The sequence below is a fragment of the Aquarana catesbeiana genome, linkage group LG09 (genome assembly GCF_042186555.1).
Source record: "Aquarana catesbeiana isolate 2022-GZ linkage group LG09, ASM4218655v1, whole genome shotgun sequence".
Taxonomy (NCBI): Eukaryota; Metazoa; Chordata; class Amphibia; order Anura; family Ranidae; genus Aquarana; species Aquarana catesbeiana.
Window position 1 is genome coordinate 29,920,578 of NC_133332.1, and position 24,792 is coordinate 29,945,369.

The window sequence follows — 24,792 nt, forward strand, 5'->3', positions numbered from 1 at the left end:
CGAGGCTTTAGGCTGATCGGATGGCTAGTGACATTCCACACACTGACAGGAATTTGCCCTCCACTTCTTAGCAAGGCCCAAGTGGGTACAATTTTTGGAACCAATTCTATCCCAACCTCTTCTTCTGCGGGATCAGCTTCTACCACCACGTACGGACCCGGCTGGTCCCAAGACAACTTGACTGTGGCTTTAAGACAGGCCCGTTCCCCAGGTTGCAGCACCCTCTCTCGGGTGTCCAGTCGCCATAATCTTTTCACTCCTTCCACAGGTGCATTCTTTTCTTGCAACACCCTCTGGAATGCTTGTCTCAACTGAGGATGAATTTTCCCAACAGGAGCACCCTCCAAGGCCAAGGGAGTGAGTAACCTTCTTACCAAGTTGGTATTGGTGCCCATTAGTAGGGAATTTTGGCCAGCTCCGGGCGGTCGAGGACATACGACAGCCAACGTGTCAAAGGTTTCTGGTCTTCATGCTAGAGCAGAGTCAAAGATTATTTTGATGGGTATTTAACCATAAGGGCACTTCTGGGTCCCGATACCCCAAATTTCTAGCTTGTCAAGTTTGCACAAAGGAATATGCTTCAAGTACTTGTGGTAAAAGTCTCGATATAGCAGCGTCACCTGGGCTCCAGTATCCAGCAGTGCTTGTGTGTAAATGCCCTCTACTTGTACTGATACTATGGGAGAAGGCCCCACTAAGTTCTTGGGTAGGTTTGTGCCCTAACCAGCCTCATTGGAGGCGGTGGATTTGTTTTAACTGCTCGTTTAGCAGGGTTTACATTGATTTCCTGTCCATTCCTTGAGGGTTTTAGTTTTATAGCATGCTATAAAAGCACCAGAGGGTTAGAGAGGACTGGTGGCTTGCATCCCCTTTCCCTTTGGCTCTCTTCTGGTCTCTTCTCTTGTCTTTGGAGCACAGTTTTCCTCTGGAACTCTAAACTAGCTCCTTCACTGAGGTCCCTTGAAATTTCCTGCCGGCTTTGGAAAGAGCAATTTCTGTAAAGCCCTTGGGACTTCGTTGAGGAGTTGAGGGTTGACGCCGGATTTGGGGCACTTAGCTCGGAAATGTCTGACCTCTCTGCATCCGTAACATCTCTTTTCTCGCTCTGGGTACAGTTTTTGTTCACTTGCCCGAGTGCCTTGCTCCTGAACTTTCGCTTGGGTCTCCATCACTCGCATCAGAGCATGATACGTTTGAGTTTGAGCCTGAGCCACCTGGGCCATCAGTTCTGTGGGCTCAAGTTCTGCAACTGGTTTATGGAAATCCGGGCGGCCGGTCTCTTCAGTTCAGACTCAGTCCCACTATCTCCATCTGAGAACTTCATTTCTGCATGGACGGCGCGGGCCACCACTTTCTCTTTGTTCCCAGTAGCAGAATTCAAGTCTCTTGCTCATTGACTTTTCTCTTCCAACAGAGCCTCTTCCTCTACAACCTCCCTTATCAATTCAGGATAGGTGGGAACCACCTGAGTTCTCTTCAGCAATAATTTCAACACAATAGGATGGTTGGGCTGGGCCCAGTGCAGAACCCGGTTCAGACGGGCCTGATCCACATCATTTGGGTCGAGGCCCTTCTTGAAGATGATTTGATGTAGCATCTGGTCTACTCGGGAGATGTATTCAGACATACTCTCCCCCCTCTGCTGGTGAGTGTGGTTGAATTTATACATCAAATTAGCGGTAGTTTCAACTCTTCCGAAAACAGCACACAAGGCATCGATGTAGTCCATGACAAAACAAGTCTTCTTGCCCATCCTCAGGTTACGGATCACATCAGCCGCTGGGCCTCGAAGGCTCTCACTAAGCCGTTGTCGTTTCACAGCCTCTGAAACACTCCACTTCTCCATAGCCTGTAAAGCTTGGCTCATCCATGTTTTAAACTCGTCTTCTGTCCTCTCTCCATCTTGAGTGGGAACACCCTTGCAGTTACTTCTTCCATCAGACAGACCTCTTCCACCTGAAAGCACACTGGCACCTCTTCCTGTTCTATCAGTGCCCTGACTTGATCAAACTCCTCAGAGGCTTCTGTTTCCACCAGGTAAGCCCAGTGTCCTGGTGCCAGAGTTCTCAGCCATCTTCTGATTTGCCTCTCGGTGTGCTCATTTCCCGAGATCTCCAGAATGGTGCTTTTGTTGTTTGGGGTCCCATGACTTCTAACCTAGCAACCACAGCCATTGAGGTGGCTTCCCGTGCAGACTGCAGCTCCAATCTAGGTTGGCTAGGGCCAGCTGCATATAGCATCCCGGACGAGCCCCCAAATGTAGCATGGCCCCCCAGAGGACTGCTTAGAATTACCTGCTCATGTGCACGGCCATAACCTGGTGAACTTTCCAACCCACCTAACGCTCTGGGTTCAGACATCCTTGTATCACTGTATGGCAATAATCACACAACTCAATGTATTTAGGTTCTATGGTCATTTTTACCAAATAAAAAGGAAAGTTGTCACAAAGAGGAGGTAATAGATCTGCTGAGTTCTAGGCAACAGCGCCAACTCAGCAAGAGAATTCCTCCGAAAGACACAAGACAATATTTTAACAACGACAATATATAACACTTTACATATACATTGTACATTCACATCAGTCCCTACCCTCAAGGAGCTTACAATCTAAGGTCCCTAACTCACATTCATACATACTAGGGACAATTTAGACAGGATTCAATTAACCTTCCAGCATGTCTTTGGAGTGTGGGAAGAAACCCAGAGGAAACCCCATGCAGGCACAGGGAGAACATGCAAACTCCAGGCAGGTAGTGTCGTGGTTGGGATTCGAACCAGCAACCCTTCTTACTGCTAGGCGAGAGTGCTACCCGCTACACCACTGTGCCGCCTCTATATATATATATATATATATATATATATATATATATATATATATATATATATATATATATATATATATATATATATATATATATATATATATATATATATATATATATATATATATATTTATATATATATATATATATATATATATACACACAGCTGTGCTCATAAATTTACATACCTTCATAATTCATGATTTCTTGGCCATTTTTCAGAGAATATGAATGATAACACAAAAACTTTTCTTTCACTCATGGTTTGTGTTTGGTTGAAGCCATTTATTATCAATCAACTGTGTTTACTCTTTTTAAACCATAATCACAACAGAAACTACCCAAACGACCCCGATCACAAGTTTACATACCCCAGTTCTTAATACCGTATATTGCCCCCTTTAACATCAATGGCAGCTTGAAGTCTTTTGTGGTATTTGTGGATGAGGCTCTTTATCTTCTCAGATGACAAAGATGCCCATTCCTCTTGGCAAAAAGCCTCCAGTTCCTGTAAATTCTTGGGCTATCTTGCATGAACTGCACGTTTGAGATTTCCCCAGGGTGGCTCAATGATATTTAGGTAAGGAGATTGAGATGGCCACTCCAGAAGCTTCACTTTATTCTGCTGTAGCCAATGACAGGTCAATTTGGCCTTGTGTTCTGGATCATTGTCATGTTGGAATGTCCAAGTATGTTCCATGCGCAGCTTCCTGGCTGATGAATACAAATGTCCCTCCAGTATTTTTTGATAACACTGCATTCATCTTGCCATCAATTTTGACCACATTTCCTGTGCCTTTGTAGCTCACACATCCCCAAAACATCAGCGATCCACCTCCATGTTTCACAGTAGGAATGGTGTACCTTTCATCATAGGCCTTGTTTACTCCTCTCCAAATGTAGTGTTTATGGTTGTGGCCAAAAAGCTCAATTTTGGTCTCATCACTCCAAATAACTTTGTGCCAGAAGGTTTGAGGCTTGTCCAGTGCTGTTTGGCCTATTGTAAGCAGAATACTTTGTGGCAATTGCGTAGCAATGGCTTTCATCTGGCGACTCGACCATGCAGACCATCTTTCTTCAAGTATCTCCTTATTGTGCATCTTGAAACAGCCACACCACATGTTTTCAGAGAGTCCTGTATTTCACCTGAAGTTATTTGTGAGTTTTTCTTTGCACCCCAAACTATTTTCCTGGCAGTTGTGGCTAACATTTTAGTTGGTCTATCCGACCATGGTCTGGTTTCAACAGAACCCCTAATTTTCCACTTCTTGATTAGAGTTTGAACACTGCTAATTGGCATTCTCAATTACTCGGATATCTTTTTATATCCCTTTCCTGTTTTATACAGTTCAACTACCTTTTCCCACAGATCCTTTGACAATTATTTTGCTTTCCCCATGACTCAGAATCCAGAAACCTCAGTGCAGCACTGGATGAAAGATGCAAGGGTATGTCAGGAGTCCAGAAACTCATTGACCTTTTATACACTCACACTAATTGCAAGCAAACAGATCACAGGTGAGGATGATTATCTTTAATAGCCATTCAAACCCCTTTGTGTCAACTTTTGTGCATGTTATCAGGCCAAAATCACCAGGTTATGTAAACTTTTGATCAGGGTCATTTGGGTAGTTTCTGTTGTGATTATGATTTAAAAAGAGTAAACACAATCGATTGATAATAAATGGCTTCAGCCAAACACTAACCATGAGTGAAAGAAATGTTTTTGTGTTATCATTCATATTCTCTGAAAAATGGCCAAGATATCATAAATTCTGTCAGGGTATGTACACTTATGAGCACAACTGTATGTACACTTCCTTTAGCGATAATGTTACCCCTAAACTGATTTTTCAGCTAACTGCTTATACTGCCACATTATAAAAGATGGAACCTGGCCAGCCTACACGCTATCCTAGAAAGGGAGAGAGGGTCTACAGAAGAGTAATATCCAGGTTGCAGATCTGATGCTCTTCACCGGCTAGTCGAAGCTCTTTAACGGTAATCTGTTTGGATGTGGTGGGAGCAGTAGATTCCTTGTAGTGAGGAAAGCTAAAGATGTCTGAGCACAGTGTTCAAATTATGCAGTAAAGTGTTCTTGGAGTAAAGATGTCTGTGCATAGTGTCTCAATGTAACTGACAAGAATGGATAAAGGTCGAGCAATTTGCCCTCTCACCAATGACCAGATCGCACCGATGTCTTCCGAGCAGGAACTCATGTAGCGACACATCTGTGCAGCGGATCTGCTGTCTCGATCACCAGACGTTAAGCTTGCCACACACTGACTGGCAGGCAACCGGAGTGGTACTGGAAAGGATGTCCAAAAGCGAACGGCAGAGCTAAGCCTCTCAGGCCATGGGTTGGAAGTAATACTCCGCGTGGTAGGCCGCGACCTTTCTCTCCCTCTTGCACAGAGAGGTCCGTCTTGCATCAGGCCCAGGAGGAAGAGAGCTCCGCGCGGGCTTTTCCTGCTTTTATAGCTACTCCCAGCAAGCTTCAGATGGCAGCAAAGATACCTGGGATATGTAGTCCTGGCACATAATCGTGCAAAGCAATTATCTGACTTGAGGACTATTCATCCCACAATCCTTTTTTGGCACACAGATATGATGTCACTGGATACATTGATCACTAGAGGGACAAGCGATACTTTAAAATGTTAGAAGGTACGGTGATTTATGCTTGTAGTCCATAATGCTACATTAGGTATCTATTTACTCAGCGTAACATCATCTTTCACATTATACAAAAAAATAAAATCGTGCTAACTTTAGTGTTTTTTTTTTTTATTCATGAAACAGTTTTTTTCCAAAAAAAAAAACACGTTTGAAAACGCAAATACCGTGTGACATAAAAAGTTGCAATGACTACCATTTTATTCTCTAGGGTGTCTGCTAAAAAAATATATATGATGTTTGGTGGTTCTGAGTAATTTTCTAGCGAAAAAATTATGATATTTACATGTAAGAGAGAAGTGTCAGAATTGGCCTGGGTGACAAGTGGTTAATTACCATAAGTAAGTAATATACAAATAATTATTATATATTGTTTTTAAGGTAATTTACTATATTTTCAAAAACTGTACTCAAACAGGTGGCTTAACGAACAAATTACTGAAGTTTGAAGTTATAACTTCAAACCAGTTATTTCACAGTAAATAGATATAACATATAGCATAATAATATATTATTTAGCTTTATTAAAAAAAGTAATTTTTCAGCAGCAGCAGATTCTCCTTCCTAACTGTGTGGGAAAAACATGGGATTATGGGTAAATCTTATACACATAAACCCATGTTTTTTCCTTGTAGTTAAGAGGGCTGAGCTGGAAGGGAGCATGTGTCTTTTAGACATATGCCCCCTTCTATGACACTGCAGTGAGAGGACAGCCTACACTGCAGCATTTTTACTGGACAGCTTGGACCAATGGTGCTTTACCATTGGTCCAAGGCTCCAAGCTGTCCATTGAGCTCAGTGACAAGAAGTGAGAGGCACTGTAAGCTCATCCTCTCTGTCTGCTGCAAACAGAGCGGGCCAGCTTGTATTTAAACTGGCTGCGCTGTATGTAGTCTCTGACAGGCTGTGCAAGGAGCCATGTATCTCCAGAACCGTAGGTCGTAGGAGCCCCCAATTTTTGACCAGTGGTGGGGTAGGACTTCAGGAAGTCGGGATCGGCCCACATGCCTGGACCGGCACCCGGCTCAGCCTCTCAGCGAGCTGCTGAGAGCCTGAGCTGGCCGCTCCCACCCCCTCCACAGCCTAGTGCTTCAGTGAGCGGGGGGCACAGCAGAGAGATGGTGACTGACAGAGAGCTGGTGACTTTCCATTTTTATCAACTTGCTGTTTAGCTTTTCATTACATACTTTGTTTTAGACCCAGTGATGTCTTCATTGGGTCTCTGTGCTTCTCTATGCAATTCAGGCAAATCATGGCTGGTGGGAGGGGCCAGCAGGGTGCTGTATATAGCTTTTTGAGAACATCCCAACACCCTGCCTCAGTACTGCTCTCAAGAGCCATCAGCACGGATGCAAGCAGGGGGTTGGCTTGTGGGAGAACTTATGCAAATATCAAAATTGCTTGATGAGTGAATGTCAGTCTAGAGAACGGGCCGCCACCGATATGCATACAGACTACCCTACGTAACGCCCACATGTGATGCTGAGCCTTTATGACTGAAAGAACTGAATAGCAATTATATGAAGGGGCGGGTCTGGGACAGTCCGGCTGGAAAGGAGAAGAGCTAGATGATGCCGGATGTTCTCCAGCTATGTAAGGAGGCAGACTCTATCTGAGTCACTGCAGCTTCCAATGTAAAACATGGTAAGTTCACAGTGTGCTGTGAAATCAGAGTAAGCAATTTCACTAAGGAAGAGGAGCCTGTACAAGACTGAAGGGAAAGCTGGAAGGCATTTTTTTTCTTTTTCAATTATTTTATTTATTCAAGGAACACTGTCAAAGACAGACATCTGGGCAATCACAGTTTGTTATCTTACATCACATTGCATGTATAGGTTATATATGAGAGCATTTTATTACATCCAAAGGACAGTATGACATTTTGCCTAACTGAGACGTCTCTTTTATTTTGTGTAATAGGTGCTTAAAGCAACGTCTTGGTACTGGGTGTGCTTAGGGCAGCAATTCTAGTGGTGCAGGTGCGTTGCCCTTTAGTGGGTCCCAGACCAGTCCCAGTCCATTTTTAAGTTTAATATACTAGAAGAGTTTGGATCTCATTAATTCGGGTCCATAGAGTCGAGAAAAAGGATAGAGAAGAAGGATAGTTAGAAATTATATAGAGAAAAAGAGGAAGGAGAGAAGTCAGAGAAGAGGAATTGGGGGGGGGGTTGGGAATCTGGAGGATAGCTTTGTGTGAGCCTGTCAGACGCAGGGGTAATCAGTCAAGGCACCTGGATGCTCTGTAGCCAGTAGGGTCAATAGTTAGTTATTTAGTTAGTAGGGTGACTTTTAGTCATTCAGGTCACTGTCTAGGAGGGTTCTTCCTTCGTCTGAAACGATAAAGACGTTCCATGGCGACCAGGTCTTGGAGTATCGCTCCTGCTGGTGTCGCGCAGTTAGTACTAGATCTTCCAATCTACTTATTTCCTTTACTTTTCAAATCCACATCCTTACTGTCGGGGGTTGCGGGGATTTCCATTTGAGAGGGATGCAAGCTTTAGCAGCGTCAAGAAGGTGCCGGATAATAGATTTTTTGTATATCTTCCCCTGTATATTGGTGGCATGTAGGAGGAAGAATGCTGGGTCATTCGGTATTTCGCATTCTGTGAGTTTTTGGAGGGTACGTTGGACCTCTGTCCAAAAGTGTTGTAATTTGGGGCAGGTCCAAAAAATATGTAAGATGGTGCCCTTGTCTTCCTTGCATCTCCAGCACTGATCAGAAGTGTCTGGAAAGATTTTCTTCAGTCTAACATGGGTTCTGTACCATCTCTTTAGGATCTTAAAGTTGGTCTGCTGTGTTTTCGCGCAAATAGAAGATTTGTACGTAAACCTGAGAATGTGTTGTTGTTGTGTTGTACTGAAATTTTACCTAGGTCCCATTCCCATTCTTGTATGCAGTTAAAAACGTGGGGCTCCGCAGGGGTAATTAATAACTCGCAGTTAGCAGAGAGTGTGTGGGGCATTGCCCCCGTCTCTGAGCAGAATTCTTAGAAGGTGGTAAGGGGCCTAGCAAACAACCCCAGGGCCGGAAGGGTTCTGAAGAAGTGGGAGAGCTGGAGGGCACTCCAAAAGCCCAGCCGGAAAGGACCGGCTGGTCCACCAGCTCCGGGATCGCCAGCCACGCCCCCCCCTGTACAAATCTGGAAGCCTGTGTAAGGCCCAAGTCCTTAAGGTTTCGGAAGTTGGAACCGCCAATTCCCGGAGGGAAAAGGGGGTTCCCCATAATTGGGTACAGCGGTGATGTCTTTGAGGATATGTTGGGGGATGAAAGTAAGACTGAACATAGCTTGGCTGTATTGCCTATTAGGGGGTGGTTCTTCATCTCCCGTAAGAGGGAGGTGTAACACCACGGGGCTCCACTAAGAGGAACGTCCGATTGGGCCTGTTCAATACGAACCCATAGTTTAAAATCTGTGTGTCTGTTCCAATCTACCATCCTACTCAAATGTATAGCTTGGTAATACTTGCGTATATCCGGCACTGCCAGTCCCCCGTATCGCTTAGGTTGGAAGTCAGTTTTAATGGGGGGCACAGACTGCAATGAAAACCTTACAGACATTCTAACCCTTCCCCACTTTGTACAAAACAAAGGCCTGGAGCTTTGTTTTAAACAGATTCTTATCTCCCCATCAGTTCTCCACCATTTTATACGCCACACTTCCACATTACAACTTCCCGTGTCAAATTTGAATAAACTGGGATTCAAAAGGGCAATATTCTGCATCTAAACCAGGCAGAGCGTGGCGAAATCAATAACCCCTATTTTCCCATCTTGAAAACAGGGCCCAAGTCTCATTTGCTCTGAATAATGCTGACATAAGCTCCCATTCTCCAGTCGTGCCAAGCGTCTGCTGCAATCTTTCAGCTTTTGATGAATAGAGGATACGTAGCAAAATTTCAGAGTAAACAGATTAAGCATGGTGGCGTCTAGCGGCAACGAGAGCGAGAGGCTATTATTCAGCCTGGAACATTTTGTATGTTACAGCCCCCTTCCAATTCGAGGAATCCCATTTCCCTGAAAGCTGGAAGATTCTCAGCTGTGGGGTTTGAGGATAGAAAATATCTAATAGAACAGCGGGATAATGTATTTAAAGGAGCTGGAAAATGTGACTGATTAAAGCTGTTTGGAAGACGACAGCAGAGAGAATTATGGGGCATTATTCAATCGTACAATATATTTTAAAAAAAGGTTTGTTTTTTGAACTCCAGCTAAAACTTGTTAATTTATTGGAAGTTTTGGAAGCATATGACTAGGTTATCAGCTCAGATTTCTGGGAGGATCAACAAGAATATTTTTGCACTTCATATTGTGACAGTGTGAGGCCCTGCCACTGTGTAAAGGTAGGCAAAGGGTACACGGGGTTGACACAGATGCAGAGTACAAGGCTCCAGAATATTGATTTTGAGCCGAGAAAACGGTTTTTTTCAGCTTTCTCTAGGTTTTGTAAAAGTTGTTTGTTCCAGAATTTGGAGACTTCGAAGAGCTTTGTGAGGGAAGAAATCTCCAACTCAGTGTCCAGGTCTTGCTGGAGACCAGCAGGTTGTTTGTAGAGGTGTGCACAGCCTTTATAAAACAGGTTCAGACATGTAGCTCAGGGCTCCCCTTAGAAAATAGGTGTGCTCTCCTCAGGAGACAGTACTCCATGCTGGAGACAGGAGGATCCTTGTTCAGAGGGCTGAGAGTGTCAAAACGACTAGGCAAGTCCAGAGGAACCTAACGGTCTCAAAAGATTGAGAGCCTGAAACATTTTGTATGTTACAGCCCCCTTCCGATTCAAGGAATCCAATTTCCCTGAAAGCTGGAAGATTCTCGGCTGTGGCGTTTGAGGAAAGAAAATATCTAATAGAACAGCGGGATAATGTATTTAAAGAAGCCGGAAAACGTGACTGATTAAAGCTGCTTGGAAGACGACAGCAGAGAAAATTATGGGGCATTGTTCAATCGTATAACATAATTTTTTTTTTTTTTTTTTAATGTTGGTTTCTTGAACTCCAGCCAAAACTTTTTAATGTCTTGGAAGTTTTGGAAGCATTAGACTAGGTTATCAGCTCACAAGATTTCAACAGGATCAACAGGTATCATATTGTGACAGTGTGAGGCCCTGCCACTGTGTAAAAGTAGGCAAAAGGGACACAGGGTTGACACGAATGCAGAGTGCAAGGCTCCATAATATTGCTTTTGAGTGGAGAAAACTGTTTTTTAGCTTTCTCTCGGTTTTGTAAAACCGGATGGGGTTCCAGATTTTGGAGACTTCGAAGAGCTTTGTGAAGGAAGAAGTCTCCAACTCAGTGTCCAGGTCTTGCTGGAGACCAGCAGGGTTTGTGTAGAGGTGTGCACAGCCTTTATAAAACAGGTTCAGACATATACCTTAGGGCTCCCGTTAAGAGACAGGTGTGCTCTGCTCAGGAGACAGTACTCCATGCTGGAGACAGAAGGTTCCTTGTCCAGAGGGCTGAGAGAGTCAAGATCATAGGCGTGCGCACGGGGTGTGCCGGGTGTGCCTGGGCACACCCTAATCACCCCCTGCTGTGTCCAGAGATTTGCCCCAAAATGCTGCATCCAAGAGAGTGTGTGGCCCGCGCAGCCTGTGAAACAGTTTCACAGGCAGCAGATCGTGAGAATTGTCAGAGCTGTTCAGTGTATGAAAGTGTCAGATAATGACACTGCATGCAGGGAGAGACACCAGCTGTCAAAATGTCGGAGTGATGTCGGGGGTGGGCGGGACAGAACGGCCATCAAACACCAGCCAATGGGATGGGGTCTGGGCGGGCCGCTACATTTTATGTGGCCCCGCCCCCTCTCTGAAGCAGCTCAAACATTGGCTGGTGTTTATAGCGCTTGGTCCTGCCCACTCCCGACATCACGGCTGAGTTGTAAGTCATCACAACTCAGCCGCGATGTCGGGGGTGGGCGGGATCAAGCGCCAACACCAGCCAATGATTGGGCTGCTTCAGAGAGGGGGCGGAGCCAGAGAAATGTAGCGGCCCGCCCAGACCCATCCTATTGGCTGGTGTTTGGTAACTGTTCAGTCCCGCCCACCACCAGCATCATCGCTGACTTTTAACAGCTGGTGTCTCTCCCTGCATGCAGTGTCATTATCTGACACTTTCATACACTGAACAGCTCTGGCAATTCTCACGATCTCCCGAATGTGAAACTCCCCCTCTCTCCTATCTGTGCCACCAATGCTGCCAATCAGTGTCAACCAATGCTGCCAATCAGTGCCAACCAATGCTGCCTATCAGTTCCAACCAGTACTGCCTATCTGTGCCAGTGCTGCTTATCAGTGCCAACCAATTCTGCCTATCAGTGCCAACCATTGTAAACCAGTGCTGCCTATCAGTGCAAACCAGTGCCGCCTATCAGTGCCAACCAATGCTGCCTATCAGTGCCAGTGCTGCTTATCAGTGCCAACCAATGCTGCCTATCAGTGCCAGTGCTGCTTATCAGTGCCAACCAATGTTGCCTATCAATGCCAACCAGTACTGCCTATCTGTGCCAGTGCTGCTTATCAGTGGCAAGCAATGCTGCCTATCAGTGGCAACCAATGCTGCCTATCAGTGGCAACCAATGCTGTCAATCAGTGCCAACCAATGCTGCCCATCAGTGCTGCCCATCAGTGCTGCATATCAGTGCCCATCAGTGCTGCCTATCAGTGCCCATCAGTGCTGACAATTAGTGCCCATCAGTGCTGCCAATCAGTGCCAACCAATGCTGCCTACCAGTGCCAACCAATGCTGCCTACCAGTGCCAACCAATGCTGTCAATCAGCGCCAACCAATGCTGCCTATCAGTGCCAACCAGTACTGCCTATCCGTGCCAGTGCTGCTTATCAGGGCCAACCAATTCTGCCTATCAGTGCCAATCATTGCAAACCAGTGCTGCCTATCAGTGCCAACCATGCGGCCTATCAGTGCCAGTGCTGCTTATCAGTGCCAACCAATGCTGCCTATCAGTGCCAACTAGTACTGCCTATCTGTGCCAGTGCTGCTTATCAGTGCCAACCAATTCTGCCTATCAGTGCCAATCAGTGCTGCCTATCAGTGCAAACCAGTGCTGCCTATCAGTGCCAACTAATGCTGTAAATCAGTGCCAACCAGTACTGCCTATCAGTGCTGCATATCAGTGCCCATCGGTGCTGCCTATCAGTGCCAATCAGTGCCCATAAGTGCTGCCCATCAGTGCTGCATATCAGTGCCCATCAGTGCTGCATATCAGTGCCCATCAGTGCTGCATATCAGTGCCCATCAGTGCTGCCTATCAGTGCCCATCAGTGCTGCCTATCAGTGCCAATCAGTGCTGACAATTAGTGCCCATCAGTGCTGCCTATCAGTGTCACCTACCAGTGCCCATCAGTGCTGCCAGTCAGTGCCCATCAGTGCTGCCTATCAGTGCAGCCTATCAGTGCCCATCAGTGCTTCCAATCAGTGCTGCCTATCAGTGCCAATCAGTGTCCATCAGTGCTGCCAATCAGTGCTGCGAATCAGAGCCTATCAGTGCCCATAAGTGCTACCAATAAGAGCCCATCAGTGATGCATATCAGTGCCACCTATCAGTGCCAATCAGTGCCCATTAGTGCCAAACAGTGCTGCCTATCAGTGCCACCTATCAGTGCACATCAGTGCTACCAATTAGTGCCCATCAACGCTGTCAATCAGTGCAGCCTATTAGTGCCCATCAGTTCTGCCTATCAGTGCCAATCAGTGCTGACAATTAGTGCCCATCAGTGCTGCCTATCAGTGTCACCTACCAGTGCCCATCAGTGCTGCCAGTCAGTGCCCATCAGTGCTGCCTTTCAGTGCAGCCTATCAGTGCCCATCAATGCTTCCAATCAGTGCTGCCTATCAGTGCCAATCAGTGTCCATCAGTGCTGCCAATCAGTGCTGCGAATCAGAGCCTATCAGTGCCCATAAGTGCTACCAATAAGAGCCCATCAGTGATGCATATCAGTGCCACCTATCAGTGCCAATCAGTGCCCATTAGTTCCAAACAGTGCTGCCTATCAGTGCCACCTATCAGTGCACATTAGTGCCCATCAACGCTGCCAATCAGTGCAGCCTATTAGTGCCCATCAGTGCTGCCTTAGCAGGGATGGTGGAAACCCCTCTACAGATAATTGCAATACAAATTACCTTTGAGTGCAACAACTTTTTAGTTGGGAGGTTCACACCATTATAGCACTTTGGATTTTTTATTTTTTAGAGTGTTACACTTAATTGTATATGTTTTAGTTACAGTTATAATGTGAATTATTGCACTTGAAGTTAATTTCCCACCACCCCTGCTAAGTCCATGTGGACCTTGCTTTGTGCACTGGTGCGCAGTCATGTTGGAACAGGAAGGGGTCATCCCCAAACTGTTCATTCAAAGTTGAGAGCATGAAATTGTCCAAAATGTCTTGGTATGCTGACGCCTTAAGAGTTCCCTTTACTGGAACTAAGGGGCCAAGCCCAACCCCTGAAAAACAACCTCACACCATAATCCCCCCTCCATCAAATGATTTGGACCAGTGCACAAAGCAAGGTCCATAAAGACATGGATGAGCGAGTTTGGGGTGGAGGAACTTGACTGACCTGCACAGAGTCCTGACCTCAACCCAATAGAACACCTTTGGGATGAATTTGAGTGGAGACTGCGACCCAGGTCTTCTTGTCCAAAATCAGCGCCTGACCTCACAAATGCCCTTCTGGAAGAATGGTCAAACATTCCCATAGACACACTCCTAAACCTTGTGGACAGCCTTCCTAGAAGAGTTGAAACTTTTATAGCTGCAAAGGGCGGAGCCAACTCAATATTGAACCCTATGGACTAAAACGGCATTAAAGTTCATGTGCGTGTAAAGGCAGGCGTCCCAATACTTTTGACTATATATATATATATATATATATATATATGTATGTGTGCTTGAGCTTTCGGGTGCACACCCTAATGCAATAGGCTGCGCACGCCTATGGTCAAGATGACTAGGCAAGTCCAGAGGAACCTAGTGGCCTCCGAGAATTGAGAGAGCCCAGGGTCTCAGGAGGTCCCTTATCGAGAGGCCAGGATGTGGGCCTGTAGAGCAGGGAGCTGTGACTAAAAAGACTGTACGAGTCAAGCAAGGTACAATGGTTGTACCAAAACACAGGGGCGCTGTGTTAGTTGGGCTAAGTGACCAGCCAAAAGCCAAAGGTAAAAAACCTAAGCAGTGGCGCTGCTGTAGAGAGCCAGCAGGCTGAATGTCATTTGTTTTCATGTTTTGATGGTGGAAACTCCATGTGTGGGCAACTGGTTGCATTGGTCTTTAATTCTGTTTAATAAAAGTGGGCCAACAAGCCCTAAAACACAGTTCTGACTGGCATGGACTCACTGAAAATGCCACTGCCACTGAGTTAAATTCCCCAGAATAACACAATATATAATAAAACACTTTCATGACATATTAGCAGACCAAAAGGCAGCAAATAAGAGAAGCTCTTTGTTGTAGTTTGCATCCATTGCACACATTTTAAAGCAGAACTTCACTCAAAAAGGGAAGTCTCACTAGTTAGCTCCCCACCCCAGCCTGTAACTAAGTTACACGTTTTTTTTTGGGGGGGGGGGGCTAAGTACAGATTTTTATTTCCGCAATCCTCGGATAGGCGAGGATGATATCCCATGTCCCACCCTCTCCCCTTCTGCAGCCTCCTGGGACACATCATATGTCCCAAGAGGTTGCAGGACCATTCACAAAGTACATGTGCAGTGGAGAGCCAGCCTATGGTTTCTCAGGAAGCTCCCGTATCCAAGATGGCAATGGAGATAGGGGGAAGATAGGAAAATTATGAAATTATGAGATCGAAAGAGGGAAAGGGCGTCGCACATTAGCAGGAGGGCAGAGCAGGCAATCTCTACTGCCCCACCACCACCATCACGTCAACCAGAGAGATACAGTATCTCACAAAAGTGAGTACACCCCTCACATTTTTGAAAATATTTTATTATATCTTTTCATGTGACAACACTGAAGAAATGACACTTTGCTACAATGTAAAGAATTGAGTGTACAGCTTGTATAACAGTGTAAATTTGCTGTCACCTCACAATAACTCAACACACAGCCATTAATGTCTAAACCGCTGGCAACAAAAGTGAGTACACCCAAGTGAAAATGTCCAAATTGGGTCCAATTTGCCATTTTCCCTCACCGGTGTCATGTGACTCGTTAGTGTTACAAGGCCTCAGGTGTGCATGGGGATCAGGTGTGTTAAATTGGGTGTTATCGCTCTCACTCTACTACTGGTCACTGGAATTTCAACATGGCACCTCATAGCAAAGAACACTGAGGATCTGAAAAGAAGCGTTGTTGCTCTACATAAAGATGGCCCAGGTTCCACTCAGAACAGGCGTCGCCATGGTCGACCAAAGAAGTTGAGTGCACATGCTCAGCGTCATATCCAGAGGTTGTCTTTGGGAAATAGACATATGAGTAATGCCAGCATTGCTGCAGAGGTTGAAGGGGTGGGGAGTCAGCCTGTCAGTGCTCAGACCATATGCCGCACACTGCATCAAACTGGTCTGCATGGCTGTCGTCCCAGAAGGAAGCCTCTTCTAAAGATGATGCACAAGAAAGCCCGCATACAGTTTGCTGAAGGCAAGCAGACTAAGGACATGGATTACTGGAACCATGTCCTGTGGTCTGATGAGACCAAGATAAACTTATTTGGTTCAGATGGTGTCAAGTGTGTGTGGCAGCAACCAGGTGAGGAGCACAAAGACAAGTGACCCCAACAAACACCTCCAAGATGACCACTACCTTGCTAAAGAAGCTGAGGGTAAAGGTGATGGACTGACCAAGCATGTCTCCAGACCTAAACCCTATTGAGCATCTGTGGGGCATCTTCAAACGGAAGGTGGAGGAGCGCAAGGTCTCTAACATCCACCAGCTCCGTGATGTCATCATAGAGGCGCGGAAGAGGACTCCAGTGGCAACCTGTGAAGCTCTGGTGACCTCCATGCCCAAGAGGGTTAAGGCAGTGCTGGAAAATAATGGTGGCCAAACAAAATATTGACACTTTGGGCCCAATTTGGACATTTTCACTTAGGGGTGTACTCACTTTTGTTGCCAGTGGTTTAGACATTAATGGCTGTGTGTTGAGTTATTTTGAGGGGACAGAAAATTGACACTGTTATACAAGCTGTACACTCACTACTTTACATTGTAGTATAGTGTAATTTCTTCAGTGTTGTCACATGAAAAGATATAACAAAATATTTACAAAAATGTGAGGGGTGTACTCACTTTTGTGAGATGCTATATGTATCCTCCAAAAGGGAATATAATCAGGAAAACAAAAGCTTTTTCAGATAAAGAGTTTAGAACCAAAGCAAAGACCATGGGCCAACTCCGACAGAGTCAATTCAAACAGTGGGCATAATTTGTTTGTGAGCATCGGTAGTTTTAAAATGTAGCCAACACACTAACGTCTTGGTAAAAGATTAAATTCTGCCCTGAGCCATGAGAATCAACTGCTTCATCTCCTCCAGTCTGTTCAAATGAGCAAACCATTCTTTTATGCTAGGTTTAGCCACCAAATTGGGTATTCAAAGCCTTGTAGCGTTGATCATATGTAACAATAAAGATCTTTTGTATTGTCACTCCAATAGAGCTGAATGATGGAGCAAATACTGAGCCAGTGTAAACTCTGCAGCAATGCCTACAACCTGGGAAAAAATATAATGTATTTTAGTCCAATAAGAGACTAGATTGGGGAAGGTCCACCAAATGTAGAGAAACGTGCCTTCTTGCTTCAAACATCGATCATTAAGCGCAGGAGACATTTTATGCAATAACCTTACCTTATACCAGTGCGTTCAAATTTTTATATGCATTTTCTTGCGTGTGCACTTTAAATGAGCCTTTATGGACTACAGTGTCCAATCCTCTTCTGTAAACTGACAAACCAAATCAAATTCTCCCAAGCTCTGCACATTTTTCCAGAGTCTGGAAGGAATCACGGCGTGAAATGAGTAAATGTCCGAGACCAGGTGCCTTTGAGGGAAAGATCTAGTACATATAGATTAGAACGGCGTGCAATCTCTACTAAAATCTTCCTGCCGCCCAGCACGTTCAAATATTGGCAGATCTATAAGTATGTCCAGAAAGGCACAGTCGAAAGGGAGACCTGGCTTTCCAGAGATGCCCAGTCTATAAACCGTCTCTTATGAAAGAACTGGTAAGCTCTAGGTTGGGAATATGGCTAGTTATTTCACAGGAAGGACGAAAACATACCCAGAAAGAAATATGAATTCTCACGTAGTGGTGTTCAAGGTCCTGGGATTGTGGAGAAAACCCGAGGGAGGTACAGGCCGTCTTAAAACAACACAATGTAACTAAAATCAGTGGGTGATTAGAAGAAAAGGCCCTGCTGTGTGCTGTCTACAGCCACGGAGCCACAGCTAGAGGACCTTCTGGATGAAAGGCCTGTTCTAGGCCAACCCCATCTTTGAACGCGGCATGATTAGTCCAGTCGACAATCCTAGTCAATTTTCCCACCCAATATTATTTCTAGAGATTCGGCAAGCCTATACCGCCTTTAGTCTTGAGGAGAGACAAAGAGAATAGACTTATGTCGCGTACACACGAGCGGACTTTACGGCAGACTTTGCTCGGCGGACTTTTCGACAGACTTTACGATGGACTTTTTGAATGAACGGACTTGCCTACACACAATCCACCAAAGTCCGTCTAATTGGTACGTGATGACGTACGACCGCACTAAAACAAGGAAGTTCATAGCCAGTAGCCAATAGCTGCCCTAGCGTGGCTTTTTGTCCGTCGAACTAGCATACAGACGAGCGGACTTTTCGACCGGACTCGATTTCGACGGATTGATTTAAAACATGTTTCAAATCTAAGTCCGTCCAACTTTTGAGCAAACAAAGTCCGCTGGAGCCCAAACACGATCGAATTGTCCAACGAAATCCCATCCGCCGGGCAAAGTCTGCCGTAAAGTCCGCTCGTGTGTATGCGGCTTTATTCTTGAACACTTTTTGTTCCAAAGAATGACCCGGAAAGTTTGCAGAGTAGTGAGAAAAAATTATTATTGGTGAAAATAAAGTTTTTGGGAATCCTAAAGAATAACTATAGAAAAGTATAGATGTGCATAGTTGGTTTAGGTTCACTGTGACAACATGTAGTGAAACCCACCTGTAGATGTCACTTTATTATCTATTGCAAGCTGCAAATGTCTTTCATATGCTGCTCATCTACATGTCACCTTCACAGCTTCAGCAGTGGCCTAATACCAAATGAAATGTTCATGTTATTGCCTGTATTCTAGACTGCTACAATGTCTTTGCAGATAAAACAAATGTCACCCCACCAGTGGCGGTGCGTTCATAATGGCGCACGGGCACCACCCCCTCTCTCCAGTCACCCCCTCTATGACCAATGAATAGATTCATGCATAGCATAAATCTATCCATGGCTACCGCTGCAACCCCCTATTCGGGCACACGGCCCCTGAATTACAGCGGCGGGGGGTGTTTTTGAAGCACCTGATTAGAGCCACAGGCTCTAATAGGCTTCAAAATAGGTGAACTGCGAGAGCCATGTTTGGCGCTCGCAGTCCACCCAGGTGTGTTAGAAAAGCGAATGAATATTGGCTTTAATAACAATCCCCTGCCTCTCCGCCAATTAGGTGCTCGGGTCTGTTACCCGTCAATTGATTGGCTGAAACGACAGGCGCTGTGATTGGACACCTATCAGGAGGAGAGAACGGGAGGAGACGCATGGAGGACACCGCTCGCCGCCGTCACCTGCTGCACTGTGATGGGCACAGTGGCAGCGTTTGATGGGCACAGTGGCAGCGTTTGATGGGCACAGTGGCAGCGTTTGTTGGGCACAGTGGCAGCATTTGTTGGGCACAGTGGCTGCATTTAATGGCACAGTGGCAGCATATGATGGGCACAGTGGCAGCATTTGATGGGCACAATTGCAGCGTTTGATGGGCACAGTTGCAGTGTTTGATGGGCACATTGGTCGCGTTTAAAGGGCGCAGTGGCCGCGTTTGATGGGCACAGTGGCCACGTTTGATGGGCACAGTGGCTGCTTTTGATGGGCACAGTGGTTGCGTTTGATGGGCACAGTGGCTGCAATTGTTGGGCACAGTGGCTGCAATTGATGGGCACAGTGGCTGTGTTTGATGGGCACAGTGAGGCTGCAATTGATGTGTTTTTTTTCAGAATTTTTCAGTTTGTTTGCGCCCCCCCAAAAAAATTTGATCACCAGCCGCCACTGCACCCCACAGTCTTCACAAGGGCCTCATATACAATCTTATGCCCCGTACACACGGTCAGACTTTGTTCGGACATTCCGACAACAAAATCCTAGGATTTTTTCCAACGGATGTTGGCTCAAACTTGTCTTGCATACACACGGTCACACAAAGTTGTCGGAAAATCCGATCGTTCTAAACGCGGTGACGTAAAACACGTACGTCGGGACTATAAACGGGGCAGTAGCCAATAGCTTTCATCTCTTTATTTATTCTGAGCATGCGTGGCACTTTGTCCATCGGATTTGTGTACACACGATCGGAATTTCCGACAACGGATTTTGTTGTCGGAAAATTTTATAGCCTGCTCTCAAACTTTGTGTGTCGGAAAATCCGATGGAAAATGTGTGATGGAGCCTACACACGGTCGGAATTTCCGACAACAAGGTCCTATCACACATTTTCCGTCGGAAAATCTGACCGTGTGTACGGGGCATTAGACTGTCAGTGCTCTCAGACTGCCCCATCTGGGTCACCAATTAGTCGAGGTCAAACATTTTTACAAACTAGGCCCATGGCCAGCTAATTAGGAGATTATTTATGTTAAAAAGTAATAACACATTGGTGAGCCAAAGGTGTTAGAAACCAAAACCTTTTAAATCCACAAAGCCCACAGAAACAAGTGGAAAAAGGTTGCACAGGATTTAGAAACCAACTTTAGCCTTTTGTTGGTCATACTGACGAATATAAACTATATAAAGGGCAGCTGGGACATTAAAAGTCTGATCTTCTCCCTCTCTCTCGCTAAATGAAACAGAAATTTAGGTAAAATGTCTTTATGAAGGCAAATATCAAGTGTCCTCTCCATAATGGGTTTTGAAGGTCAGAAGCAGACATATCCAGTCTAATGGGTAACGTACTGAGCATATTTTAGTGCATTATGTCATTTTTAGTGAGAATTTATAGCTGTGGTACTTGTGAGTGCATATGAGCTTAACGGTAAGAATTTTTACACAAGAAATTTTGTGATAACCCGATAAATAAAATGATCACATTTTATGAAACTAACTTACCTCGACCCCAAACCTTACTGTTCATCTTAAAGTGTATGACCAGCCAAAACTTTTTCCTCTGTTAGGTTTTGACAGATATCTAGGGTCACCAGATAGTCAAGGTCAAACAGTTAGCAATATTTCTTACTTTCACGGTGAAAGCGTTTTTCACCAGACTGGAAGTGAGGAAAAATCTCTAACAGTAATACAGACAAAAATAAATGAGCTTTTTTTTAGTAGTGTAGGGGAAGGGAAGGCTTGAACCTCTTTCAGATTATTGATGCTTTCGGCATTCCTGTGATTCTCTCTCAGCTCCTGAAATTGCCAAAATCAAAAAACCTTTATAATCCTGCCCTATTCTATCCATAAAAGTTTTGGCTGGACATTTATTTGAACTCTGAAATGCAATGCTCAAAGGCTTTGTTCACCTTTTCAAAAAAAAGAATTGTAAATGCAGCAACATTAGTTCATGATCAATGCATTGAGGCCTGCAGAGCATTGCACATGCAGCCAATACATCACAGCTACAATGCACAGGCTCCTTCAATGCCCCCCCCCACCGCCCCTTCCAGCCTCAGTTCCATACAGAGGTGTGGACCTGCTGGTATGGGGCTGGGGGAAGCAAGGCAGAGGAAGAGAGAGAAGGGATTACTGCCACCACTTCATCTGGCAAATGGGACCTGTAGTAAATGAATAAGAACAATTCAAAAACTGAATGCTGCAGCTGTACCAAATGAACCACACACATCTGTGATACATTCAAGTCAATACAACTTTTGGAGAGAAGAAGCACCCTGCAATTCAAGTAAGTGTGTGGGTGGGCACACATTTGAGGGTGGAGGAGAAGGGATGTGACCATGCTTCATGTTACACCCTAAATGTGGGTGCAACACAAAGCATGGTCTAAAATGTGGACTTAGCCTTTAACTTGAACATAATACCCAAATCTAACCCTTTACGCGAGTCTATCCTCTACACTTAGCTTTTAGCCTTGATTTAGCCCATATAGATAAAAACCAAAACATAAACATAATATTATTACAACAGGCATAATCCAATCACACTGATAATATAACCCAGGGTTTCTCAACTAGGGTTCCTCCAGTGGTTGCTAGGGGTTCCTTGAGAAATTAGCAATTTCTGCCTCTCAGATAAGTTCCCACTGCCACCATTGATCTTTTTAACTATTTGTAAGGGGGTAATTCTTCCCAGTGTTCACAAGTGTAAGGAGCATTCTTCCCAGTGACCAGCACGCTAATGTATCATGAGTTGTAGATACAGTAATTTTTAGCAGGGGTTCCCTGAGACCAGAAAGTTATACCAAGGGTTCCTCTGTGTTAAAGCGGAGTTCCACCCTAAAGTGGAACTTCCGCTCATCGGATTCCCCCCCCCCCTCCGGTGTCACAATTGGCACCTTTCAGGGGGGAAGGGGGGTGCAGATACCTGTATAATACAGGTATCTGCACCCACTTCCGGGTATAGCTAGCCGCAGCTAGCCGCAGACTCCCCGCCCACCCCGTTGTGTTGTGGGAAATACACAGTTCCCACAACACAACGGGGACCAGTGTAGACGCGCAGCGCGACTCGCACATGCGCAGTAGGGAACCGGGCAGTGAAGCCGCAACGCTTCACTTCCTGATTCCCTCAGTGAGAATGGCGGCGGCAGCACCCGAGGATCCAGGGACGGCTCGGTCTCGGGTGCCGACATCGCTGGACCCTGGGACAGGTAAGTGTCCTTATTTTAAAAGTCAGCAGCTGCAGTATTTGCAGCTGCTGACATCTAAAATTTTTTTTTTTAGTGAAACTCCGCTTTAAAAAGGTTGATAAAGGCTGATATAACCAATAAAATATCCATTTTTTTTTAGCCAAAAGTTTACGATGAAAACTACAGTATACTGTATGTCTTATATCATCTGCAGCTAATGATCCGATCCAACACTATGGTGGACACACTCTTTAACAGGACACTCCTACAATAAATCATGAGCCTTTCTGTGTACTACCAGGGGGAAGCTCCACATGGCTCCAAATGGCTGTCTATTTCTTCAATATCCATTTTATATACAATATTTTAGGGAATAAAAAGGTTATTCCAAAAGGCAGTACAAAGAGAGACAATAACATAAAAAGTTTAGGAGCAATGTGAATTTATCTTCAAAGGAGAAAAGTTATAGAAGATGGGGTTAAAAGTGTGGAATTGTTTAAAGAGCAACTCCAGGCAAGAATTAATTTCTGATCTAATGCTGTTACTGTATCTTGGAAACTCTGGAACAGAGCTTAAATTGTACAGGTATTTTCTGGGTTTATACAAGAACCATAATATTCAGTCTTGGGCTTTGCTCATGTAAATCAATACACCATTTTTGTTTGAATGCTCTCTTCTTCAGCTGCACATTATTTGCTTTTCTTCATTTCTCATCCCTCTGTTCAACTGCTAAGAGCAAGGAAAAGAAGGCCTCAGTAAGCTCCCAGTTAAATTAGTCAGAGCTTTCACAGGGCTGAAGTCTCCCTGCCTGTCCCTATAGGACAGCACTGGGCCAATTAAGCTAAGAACTACAGTTAGCACCCAGTTTCAGGGATATTTAGAAAAATATACAGACATAAGGGTTCATTGAGTACAATGAATACCATAAACCCATGGGCAGGCTATGTCCCTTTAGTGCATTAAAAAAAAGTTCAAGTTTGGCCAATGCATATTTTGGAGCCACAAATTTGAAGATGATGAGTGATGATGGTGCAAAAAGGGTGAGGGGGTGACTGGAATTATTAAATGAATAAGGCCCTACAATACGTTTATTTGGTAGTCATATATTGAGCTTTCTCTGAATATTGTGTCCTTTACAGGGGATCCCAGTTCCAGAGGATCCCCTTCCCCGCCTCCCCCCAGTCCCCAGAAGTAAATAATAGAGTATTTACCATTTCTAACCTGTTTAAGATGCTCTTGATCTGCGAATCCTTCTCTGCCTGCTGCATCCGGAGTCGCTTCTCACTCTGCTCTAGCCGACACTGATATTGCTGCAGCATTTTATTCGTTTGTTCTTCCTGGCTAAAAAGGCGTCGCTCGTACTCCTCTAGTTTCTTGTTGGACATGACGAGCCTTTCCTTCAGAGTGTAGATCTCCTCTTCATACTCCTTTACCTAGAGGACCAGCGAGACAGGGAAGACAAGAGAGAGGAGGAAAGATGAAAGGAAAGAGACAAGAGAGTTGAAGGAAGTGGAGCAGTAAGAACAGACACTGAGAAAGAGGAGAGAACAAGAACAATGTGACATCAGTGAGTGAGAGGACAGAAAGGAAGGAGTTGAAAAAGTTTTAGGAACAGGACAAGCTGGTGGAGACACAGGACAGGATAACCTAGAAGCGTGCCACTTTAATGGAGAAGTAATAAGAGATGGTGGAAAAAAAGTAGGAGAGGACAACAAAAGAGAAAGAAGACAAGTAGTTGGTGTAGGAGTAGCTGGGATGGTGGGGGAGAAGCAGAATATGATAATACAGAAGCAGGACAGAATGTTGGAGAGAAGGGGAAAGGGATAATAGCAGAGAAGTGAGACAGAATGGTAAAGGAAAAGCATGACAGGGTGCTGGAAGGAAATGACAGCAAAGCAAGTTGGGATTGTGGAAGTGCATAAAAATGATGTGATTTTGTAAGCAAAGTAAGACAGAACAGTGGCAGAACAGAATGCTAGAAAACAAGCAGAATAAAATGGAGGAAGAGCAGTAGTACAGAATGATAAGGGAAAAGTAAAAAAGGGATGACAGGGGCCATAAATGGATGATGTGGAACCATGATAGGATGATGCAGAAGAAGTTGGATGGGCAATTACTGCGACCACCTTCCCACTCTATCCTAAACTCCCTAACCCACATCTTCAACCTTTCCCTCTCCACCGGCACCTTTCCTTCCTCGCTCAAACATGCACTGGTTATCCCCATACTCAAAAAACCCTCACTAGACCCCACCTGTTTGAATAACTTAAGACCCATCTCCCTGCTCCCGTTTGCC

General features: G+C 45.1%; 1 protein-coding gene across 13 annotated transcripts in view; it reads right to left on the bottom strand.

Moving 5' to 3' along the window:
* The window catches only part of SYNGAP1 (synaptic Ras GTPase activating protein 1), a 487,176-nt gene that overhangs the window by 51,744 nt on the left and 410,640 nt on the right, over positions 1-24,792 (bottom strand). For 11 of the 13 annotated variants that reach the window (XM_073598175.1, XM_073598174.1, XM_073598187.1 and 8 more), the window contains one exon: positions 23,708-23,929. In XM_073598175.1, coding sequence (XP_073454276.1) covers positions 23,708-23,929 — 222 coding nt within the window. The remainder of the gene's footprint in view (positions 1-23,707; positions 23,930-24,792) is intronic. The other 2 variants (XM_073598179.1, XM_073598180.1) reach the window with 1 other exon arrangement.